This window comes from Gymnoscopelus microlampas, assembly GCF_963454915.1.
Source record: "Gymnoscopelus microlampas genome assembly, chromosome: 1".
NCBI lineage: Eukaryota > Metazoa > Chordata > Actinopteri > Myctophiformes > Myctophidae > Gymnoscopelus > Gymnoscopelus microlampas.
This window is the reverse complement of record NC_139962.1, coordinates 49,416,518-49,427,492: the sequence shown is the minus strand read 5'-3', so window position 1 is coordinate 49,427,492 and position 10,975 is coordinate 49,416,518. Positions and strand designations below refer to the sequence as shown.

The 10,975-nt window shown below is 42.4% G+C and overlaps 1 protein-coding gene across 1 annotated transcript; it reads right to left on the bottom strand.

The window, feature by feature from the left end:
* Positions 1-8,143: 8,143 nt before the first annotated feature.
* On the bottom strand, positions 8,144-9,748 carry LOC311043897 (monocarboxylate transporter 2-like; the record flags this gene model as incomplete). The annotated part of the gene is made up of 2 exons (XM_084055318.1): positions 8,144-8,932; positions 9,116-9,748. The coding sequence occupies 2 exons, from the start codon at positions 9,746-9,748 to the stop codon at positions 8,144-8,146; spliced, it is 1,422 nt and encodes a 473-aa protein (XP_083911444.1).
* Positions 9,749-10,975: the final 1,227 nt, after the last annotated feature.

Genomic DNA, 10,975 nt, shown 5'->3' with positions numbered 1-10,975 from the left:
TGAACCCAACCTAAATATTTATTTTTATTTTTCTAAAAAACAACAATTTGTCTTGTGAGGACTACTGGAAAATGGTCCTCAAATTCTACTGTACTTGTGGGGACATTTGGTCCTCACAAGTATAGCAATACAAGTACACTCTCTCTCTCACACACACACACACACACACACACACACACACACACACACACACACACACACACACACACACACACACACACACACAGGATTTGTCTCTTGACTAATAAAATGACAGATTATCCAGGAAGTGGTGTCATGTTAAGCAGACAGTCGCTGTCGGGCAGAAACCTCTTATCTACATATTATATAAATTAACGCCCTACTTCATCATACAAGAGTGTCGCACAAAAATTGTGAAAATAGCAAATCTACAAGTTCAACTTGTAGATCTGTTACTTTCACTATTTAAACATGGTTTTAAACTAATACAAAAGGTGAACACACAAGGTTTCCACCTGACAGCATGCAGATATATCAGTGTTCCTCTAAGCCCAGCCCCCCCCCCCCCCCCCCACCTGATTGGGGGCGGGGGTCCCAGATTACAGTAAAGTGACAATTTAAGGACCTTTAAGACCTTTTTAATATAAAGAAAAATAGAAAAGAAAAAAAGACCATTACTGCATCAAAAGTAATTGGCCAAAATGTCTAATTATATAAGGAAGGGGCAAACATTTTGAAAATAGCCGATCTACAAGCTGTAGAACTGAGTCAAACAAAATGGGATGCCCTAGACTCCTACAAGTGCTTTTCAGGGTGGGGGGGTCCCCGGTTCAAATATTATCATTTTGGGGGGTTACGGCCTGATAAGGTTGAGAACCACTGCTCTAAGTCTGGTGATGAACAGCAGTCACAAGCAGGGATTGGATGGTGTGCATTTTTTTTTAAAGAAAAGACATTCAAGAAGTCATTAATTTATTGCCGACTAACCCCACCTTGTGGTACTTTTAAGTATTGCAACGAGCGAAGAGATTTGCCTTTTCTCATCAGGTAGGCCGATGGATAGATAGATGATGGCCACTTAAATATTATAATGAATAAGAAACTTATCTAAATGGTGACCTATATATAGACTACAAGATGCAAAACAGCTTCAATGACTTTGCCGACGAATAAACTATGCACAGCAGCCATTATTGTAAAGAAATGGGGCGTTTTCCTTACTTTCTTTATAATAAGGCTCTGTTCCATTTAGTGTATCACAGTGGTTCTCAAACTTTAATTTCAAGGACCCCTTGAACTCCTTACGAATGGAATGGAAGTATGGAACGGTTCCATTTGTAGACTCAAGAGTTACACACCCATAAAGGGGCCATTTGGAACCTCCTCAAGGAACCACGAGGGTATCTTTCTGGACCCCACTTTGAGACCCACTGGTCTGGTATACCAGAGTGTTTCCAGTGAGTCAACATCAGTACCGCCGGCTACGTTTGACTTAGCCCCATTTAGAACCTCTCCCTCCGCTATGTAGCTCCGAGATGAGGTCCTACGTGGCCCGGTGCCGTTTGAGCGGGACATTTTCAAATATTTTCTACTTTACATGTTTCTTAGCCCTTTCTGCACATCGTATCCAAAAAGTAAAGGTTTTCTGAAATGCTCTCAGATGTTTTAACTTCTAGCGTGCAATAAAATATATCCAACGAGTTGAAAAAAGCGTTTAAATAGTTTCTCTCCTCAGGCGGTTCCATAATATTATGCATTAGAAGATGCAATTCAACATTTGACCAGTGGGGTAATCAGTAATGTTGCCTCTGCGGGCGCAACTTCCGGGAATGTCTTAAAAACATTTAGGACTAGGAGAGAAGCTATTTAAAACGCTTTTTTCAACTCGTTGGATAGATTTTATTGCGCGCTATAGCCTAAGTTAAAACATCTAAGAGCATTTCAGAAAACCTTTACTTTTTGGATAAGATGTGCAGAAAGGGGTAAGAAACATGTAAAGTGGAAAATATTCGAAAATGTCCTGCTCAAACGGCAACGACAAACGTGGAACCTCATCACGGAGCTATACAGCGGAGGGCGAGGTTCCGATTGGCGCTACGTTTGACCAGAATGTAACGGAGCCTTCAGTAGTATAATTGGTAAGACCTGTGATGGTTAGTTAGGAAAAGGCCCACATTATGGCTGCTGTGCATTGAGCCTATTAAAACAAAGACCAGTGAACAAAGTGCTCAACCCCAGTATTTCAGTGTCACGTTGTGTCAGGTGCAGACGAGAAGCAAGGCAGATCAAGTCCAGCAATACTTTAATAAACAAAGACAAGCTTACAGTTGAGGTAGGCAAACAGCAGGGCAGACAAACACACGAATAGGCTATGACAAGATCTAGTGGAAACAGGCATATTGCAAACAGACTGAGTCAGGTTTTATAGACTGCAGGCTGATTAGTGAAGTGGCCACAGGTGAGTTATTGTCAGGCAACGCAAGGTTGATGAGGGAATGGAGTGTTTAAAGGTGTGTAAACTGGGACTGAAGGAAGATGGAACGCAATGTGGGAGTGGTCGGGAAAAAAATGCCAGTCCCAAACAATAGAGACACCAGGTTGAAAGTGGTTAAGACTTAATGACAGAGAACAAGTATGCAAAACACAAACATAAGTCAATGAAATCCCACAATTAACACAACACACACCCTTTTGTATCACCTCTGTTTAATCGGCCTCCTTTTATATCCTTGTCTGATTTCTCCCCCTTTCTTTCTCTCCTTGTGTCTAACTAACTTCACCTTCTCCCTCCTGTCCATGTCAGTCAATGTGCAGAAAGCATTAACCCCATGCTTTTCACCTCCAGGGCCCCTTGGCCATGCATGAGATTAAGTTACCCCAGGAATGGGAGCGTTTGTCTGGGATGCGTCCAAACTGAGAGGTGCTGCCTGGGAGGTTCATGTTGCTGTCACCTCTACAGTATGTCTGCACATCCTCAACAGTGGCAAACACTAGTAACTAAGTACATTTACTTGAGTACTGTACTTTTGAGTCAATTGTTTGAGTATCCATACTTTACTTGAGTATTTGTATTTTTGGATACTAATGACTTTCACTCCACTACATTTCAAAGACATGTGAACTTTTGACTCCACTACATGTTTTAGAAACCAAAAAAGTACATTATGAATTAAGTACTTAAGCCCTATTTCAAATACAGTGAAAATAGCCAATCTATACAAGCTCACAACGTGTCATGATGCGATGTGTTGTGAGCTTATAAATCTGCTATTTTATATATTTTTTAAGATTTATAGGAAAATGTCAAGTTTTTTTTTACAAACAATGCACTGCTATTAAAAAGAAAATCTACTTGAGCAAGACACTGAACCCTTAATTGTGCCTGATGACCAGGTTGGTGCGTTGCATGGCTGCCTCCACCGACAGTGCACACACACACACACGCACACACACACACACACACACACACACACACACACACACACACACACACACACACACACACACACACACACACACACACACACACACACACACACACACACACACACACACACTTGTGGACACACGCACACACACAAATCAGCATCTGCAAAACAAAACAGATTGAATTCACACAGTTTAATAAAAGGATTGTCTGCTGGAGTAAATACGTTAATATGAAGTAGGATCTAAAATGTATCATATAGGTCTGTTTCTGTTTGCTGCCCAGAGGGTGAGAGTGCACTAGCATTGTTCAATATAAGCCTGCTTAGCTTCATGCTTCATGGGTCTTACTGTAAGGTTCAAAGAGATCAACCTTTCTGTGACTCAATGGAATCTGTGACTGTGATGGATTAACGCCTAAACCAGTCTTTAGTGCACACTGCTTAGTCATGTCTTTAATTTACACTGCTTAGTCATGTCTTTAATTTACACTGCTTAGTCATGTCTTTAATTTACACTGCTTAGTCATGTCTCAATTGCTGTCCTGTTTGGATTGTGTCTGAATCAGAATCATCTTTATGGTCACATCAGAGGTCTATAGGTGCATTAACGACATGAAAGCAGCCTGTAACTGCAATTTGTTCTTGTTCGCTGACGACTCAGCACTCCTGTGCTCGGGCGAGGACAAAATGCAAGTTGAGGAAGCCCTCAGTTCTGAACTCAGCAGCTAAATCCGTACTTGGCTTTCCGATGACATAACTGTCATTACAACTTGGTAAAACAGAATCCATTCTTTTTGAGTCCAAACATTCCCTTTGTAATGTAAATTCAAAGGACTGCAAGGTCAGAGTTGACGATATAGTAATCTCATGCACAGAAGAAATGACCTATTTGGGCTGTAGTCTTGACAACAAACTGACAGGAGAAAAAATGGCATCAAAAGTTATCAAGAAAGTAAATCAAAGAACAAGATTTTTGGGCAGAATTTCCTCTTTTTGAACAATACAGGTGTAAAAGAAGAGGGTGAAATTCATTTTTGTGCAAGGTCCTTGTTGGTTGTTGTTGTATATCTACATACCGGTACATAGCATACACATGCTATGTACACAAACGATCACAGAAGACACTGTGTGTTGTGAAGTCTGTATGTACTGACCTAAGTGCAGTTACAACAGTAAAGTGTGCTAAACTGAGGAATCCTTGTCGTGCCCTCATTACCCACACCTCTACACCCAGCAGCACAACAGTATGTACATGAGGTTATAAGGTGCATGAACATATAATAGATGTATGTGCATGGTATTGTTGGACATAAATGAAAAAGCTCTGATAAATTATAACTTGAACCCTAGCGTCCCAATCTGGGGGCAAACATTCCCTGAAAATGTGTTGTGAGCTTGTAGAACTGCTATTTTCACAGTTTGACATACAATATCGTTTATTGGGTTCGAGTGGTTAAAATGATCTCATAGCTGTCTCCATGTCACGATGACAGCTGCCTAACAGTGATGGTGGTTGTGGTCCAGGGGATTGAGACTGAAGTCTGGAGCGTAACAGAGGTACTGCATGCGGCCGTGAGAACTTCCTCCTGGGGTTTCTTCTGGAGGAAGGATTTGACAAAAATGCAGAATAAATACTGGGCTGTGTGGTACTGTACTGTGCTGGCTAAAGTATTGATTCACTAGAATAGAGTGTCTTTTTGTATATCTGACAGCTAGGCCTTGAATTATGTTCAAGGTATTACTGCCACCTTGTGGTATTATTTGACCATTCTCCTTAGCAGTTAGGTAGGGCATAAAGGTGCAGTAAGTTTGCTTTTTTATCGTCTCCGCCAGGCCGAAAGGCATGGCGAGAGAGTGTGTTTTGCCCCCTGTCCGTCCGTGTGTCCGTGTGTCCGTCTGTCCGTCCTTCTGTCTGCGAGAAGCTAATCTCCGCCACCGTTGGCCCAGTCGCTGTGAAACTGCGCACACGCACTCCTTGGATGCCACAGCAGAACCTCTGCCCCACATTTTTCAGATCAGCCTGTCATAGCGCCACCAGGAGGCTGACTTTTGTAAAACAAATGTTTTGCTCTTACTCCTTCAGATTATGTCCAAAAAACACGCAAATCGATACACAGTATCTCTATAGTCATGTGATCAAGATAGATGTGTCCGATATTTCATATTCCATCCTACGTGCCTAACATTGGCTTCCAAAGTTTGCAGGATAGGTCAGTTTTGAACAAAATTCCTCAAATCATGAACGCAGTGTGCAATTTCCGTGAACTTTTGTACGCATATTCCCACTAGGCCGAGGAAGAAATGCCCCCCTTTCACATTGGCCTGTTATAGCGCCACCAGGAGGCCATAATAACCTTGTGCTCGGAGGAGCACTTTTTGTAGTTTATTTATTTTTTTGCTTTATTTTTGTTAAAATAAGTGTTAAATTATTACACTTATTCAAAAATAAATCTTTATCTTAAAGGGGCTACACCATGAATTTCATTTTTTTTTTGGTTTTTAGTATTTTTTGGGCTCCCCAGTGTCTCTTGTACCCAAAAAAATATATTTTTTTAACATTCAGTCATTCATGCTCATTTCATGGATTTCCTGAATGGGCGTGTCTGAACAGGCCATTTCAGAATGGCAGGGCAAGTGATGTCACTTGCCCTGATTTTGCATTGATGATGGCCAGACAGAATTGCTCAGTAGCTCCCCCCTGCCCAATAGGACGTTTTGGTATTGCAGCTGAAAAAGCTTGGAATGACAGACAGTCAGATTGTGAGAAAAAATATCTGGATGTTTTTTAGGCTTACAACCTGTTTAAAACGTATTAGGGGGCAATATTTATATATAATATATATTTTTTTAATTCATGGTGTAGCCCCTTTAAAATGCGCTAAATTCTGACCATTGTTATAGACTAGTGTTTGTTCAGTACTTTGTCTCTCCAGTTCTTTGGTAAACAAAACATGCATCTCATCCAATCAGGAGAGAGAACTCATACAGGATACAACAAGTGAAATTGGAAGTGAAGACATAAAGTAAGTCAGCACGCAAAATTGGAACTGGATTACTGGAACACTATCAAATTAAAGCTGATGAATGGTGCCATGGCAGGGACACTGCAAACACACACACACACACACACACACACGCACATGCACGTGCACACACACACACAGACACACGCGCGCGCACACATGCACGCGCGCACGCACACACACACGCTCACACACACGCTCACAACGCCTCGCAGAGCGAGCCGTTGTGGGCTTATAGTTCGGCTATTTTCACAATGTTTGTCTGTGGAACCGAGTCAAACTAAATGTAATGCCTATACAATTCAAAGTGCTTGTCAGGATGGGGGGTCCCCAGTTCAAATATGATTATTTTGGGGGGTCCCCAGTTCATGTTTTTATTTTATTGATAGTCAGTGTGCCATTTAGTAAGTGGATACTGAGGTTAAGATTAGATATAAGGTTAGGTTTAGGCATAGTTTTACTGAGGATATGTTTAGGAATAAGGTCTTGTATAGGTCTAAGGTATTCTCTGGGAACAGCCTGGCTCCAACTTAATCTGACACTGAGCCCCATTGATGTCCGTTATAGGAAACGTTGGTTTCTTTTCATTAAAACTTTCTGCATCGTGGCTAAGAGTTGTGCGGCCTCATCCTTATTAACGTTATAGGATCTTAACATTTTTTTCAAAGCACAATAATTTTATTTGGGCAATCACAGTGCTTTGGAACTGGAAATGTGTTTTACTTGTTTATTTTTTCAGAAAATGCATCTTTAGCGACGCCAACAACAAAAACCAAACTATGGGACACCAAAGTCAAGTTCCAAACCTGATTTAAGAAGAAAAAAAAAAGTCTATTGAGATTCATTGACTGAGTTTTATACTTAACCAATTCAAGTATTAACAAGAGCTTGTGACCAATAACTACATTACATCCATTGGAATACAGGTTCTTTTTTTCCCCTGAAAAGTAAGTAAAGTTTTGGACATACAAGGTTTCCACCCGACAGTGAGGTATGTTTTATACCATTTGAAGTATTTAATTTGTAATGTAAGTCAAATATTACATATGTACTTTTTTTTTCTTTTTTTTTTTTCTACTCGTTTAGATCATGTTTTTGCATAGTATTGTATATTTGTCTGTCATTGTTTCGAGGAATTGAGTACAAAGGACCCCATTGAAAACAAGCCATAGTGCTTTCTTGGGTTTAAAATCCTCTTAACTGACCTTGTATTGAACTGTACTTCCATGTGTTTGTCTTTGCAAACTGTTAATAAAGTATTCAATCAATCAATCAATCAATCAATCAGAGGCTCACATGAGGCTCAAACCTCACTCAAATGGAGACATGTCATCAATATGTCACTGATATGACTGACGTCACATGAAATCTAAGATCCACTGGATCTCCCATGTGGATCCCAAGAACCACGTGATTAATTTTTCCATTTTTCCTCAGAGTATTGTACAGCACTTTTTTTTTCTTTAAAGATATTATTGGGGCTTTTTTTCATTTTTTTTTAGTACAGTTGAGACAGGACACAGGGAGATACACACAGCAACGGCTTGGGAATCAAACCCACGACTTGCCGTCAAGCTGCATTAGAGCCTATATGTGTATACGCCTTAACTACTAGGCCATCACTACACGTTTATACTCAGGCTGAGAATGCCCGAGTATAAATCTGTGGGCTTGGTTTTTTGTTGTTTTTTTGAGGTGGTGTTGACAGGGAATTATTGTCAGGACAAAGGACTAGACGTTAGATTCCTTGTCGTCGTGGTTCCCTTGGTCTTCAGAGGTCTGAGCCTCTGTGTCAACTTCACTCTGGCCCTGGGCATCCTGGTCAGCATTTTCTGTTTGCACCAGTTTGAGCGTTGGCTCGTGCTGCTTGCGCTCGCGCTCCAGAAGTCTGTAGTTGATGAAGTTTCCAATGAATAGCCAGATGCTGGCCACAATCACAATGGCTCCACAGGTGACATACATGTGCTTGTAACTTCCTGCATCGATCAGTTTTCCTGCAAGTGGTGGACCGAGGAGGACCGGGCAGCACTCCACAATGGTGGTGAGACCCATAGCACTGGAGAACCTCTGAGGTCCAACCAGGTCCTGCAATGTCTCAAACAGCACAGAGCTCACCATGCCAAAGGTAAAGCCAAAGAAGCCTGTATATATTGCCAGACCTGTATAGGTCTCTGCTAACGGGCAGAGAATGTGACATATCCCACATAACAAGATAGCAAAGCTGAAGAAGTACTGGATCCTGGGTCTGATCCACCTCGAGTTAGCAAACAGCCCCATGGAGGGTCTGGCGACCATGTCAGTGAAAGCCATAATGGAGAGCAGGAAGGCCGCCTCGTACTCCGGCACACCCATAGACTTGGCGTAGTTTGTCAGGAAGACAACGGGCGCAAAGAAACCGGAGAACAGGATAACATTGCCCGACAAGTAGATGAGAAAGCCACGATGCTTAAATAGGCTCAGGTCCAGGTACTTGTTGACCGTCTGATAAGCCCTGAGAAGCGCTCCACCTTGCTTCTCTGGCTTTGTGCCAGTCTCGGATGCCAACTCTTCACCCTGCTTCTCTGGCTCTGTGCCAGTCTCGGATGCTAACTCTTCACCCTGCTTCTCTGGCTCTGTGCCAGTCTCGGATGCCAACTCTTCATCCTTATTCTCCTCTGGCTTGGCGGTGGCCAACTCATCTTCCCCTGGTTTTGTGGCTTTTACAGATTCCAACTCGATATTCTCCTGGAGCTTGCCAGGTGGGGGGCCAAGGGGCCTCATGAGGGAGCCGGCCACACAGCTGAGGAGCATCACGCCTGCCAGGATGAGGAAGCTTCCGCTCCAGCCGTAGGTGTTGAAAAGGTACTGGTTCAGAGGAGCCAGTATGCTGAGGAACACAGGACTGCCGGTCATTGCCAGTCCGTTCGCCATGGGCCTTTTCTTGTTCCAGTACTTGCCGATCATCGTCAAGGCCGGCTGGAGGTTGAACGCTAAGCCCAGTCCTACAATAAAACCGGCACAGACGTAAAGCTGCAAGACATTTTTGCAGAAGGAGGCAGAGAACATCCCAGTGGCACATAGGATCCCCCCCATCATGACTACGGGCCTAGAGCCATACTTGTTGACCAGTATGCTGCTTATGGGACCTGCGGCGTACATGACAGCCAGCATGATGGAGGAGATCCATGCGATTTCACTGTGGGAAGCACCAAAGATCTTCTGGATGTCCTTAAAGAAGATGGTGATGGCCTTGGGGAAAGCAAAGGAGAAGCCAATGGAGATGAAAGCTCCCACCACTACGGCCCACCCCCACCCCCCGTCTGGGGGCTGCACCGCAGGACTCGGAGCTGCAGACATTATGTCTTGGCTCGGCTCGGCGCTCGCTCGTCTCCCTGTGTTTGCTATAAGCAGGCACACGGAGGTCTGTGCTTCTTTGTCTGTGTGCGCCGAAGGCTTGCGAAGGCGTGCTTGGTGTCCTCTATTCTTAGTGATCTCTTTTGTTATCACTACTACAGTACACTGTTAAGGAACAGAAACCAAAGATGCCAAAGATGCCAAAGATTCCTTTACTCTTACTCTCGTATATAAGATAAATATCCTCAATTCCGGTCGTCAAGGCTGATACTCTTATCATGTATCGTTGTGGGTCGTCCGGTTTTAAAGCGCCCACGGGTTACGTGTCACAGTCTTGTCACAGTCTTGCTCAAATATGGACATGCCCAAATAAAGAGTTCCTGGACATTATAGTCTTTGCGATATCATTCTTGATGATGCAATTAATTACGCAGGAAAGCACATTTCATCTGGTCAGTCTCATTTCTGATAATAGTGTGTGTATATTACCTTATGGAAAGAATTCAAAGAAGCTAAATTGTAAGTACAAGTATATCCTATCCTATCTTATCCTATAATTACAATTGCACAACGGGTGGAAAGTGGAAGGTGGGCGTCACAAACGTAACATGCAGACCGTTGCTCCAATCCGTACCAAACTTGGCACAAACGCAGACAGGGGTCTGCCACAACAATAGTGAATTGCACACATATGCTGTAGCATATGTGTGCAATTCACTATTGTGCAAAAGGTTTTCACCGTAGTACTTTGTCTTATAACAAGACTGGGTCCAAGTTCATGTGGATCTCAGACTTGTGTGGTCAGTCTGTGATGTCAGTCACCTATGGCGTCTCTATGATGTATGACTTCATTTTGACTACACTGGCATTTCCATTATAGAGTGAAATATTATGGTTTCTACAATTACAATGTAGGAATTTAGCAGATGCCTGTATCCAGAACGACTTACAAGAGTGAGATCACATTTTTTACTTAAGTAAAAGTGTCAATACTGCAATGTAGTAAAGTATCAAAAATAGAAAGTACTCATTATGCAGAATGTCCCATTTTATACGTTTTCAAATGTATAAAATGTCTAAAAATCTTTTAAAAATAGCAGATCTACAAACTCACAATGCGTTGCATCGCGAGGCATTTTGAGCTTGTAGATCGGCTATTTTCAAATGGCCGAAATGTATATAGGGCTGAAGTGGTATGTTTTCTGATAAAAATATAAATCTAAGTAACTA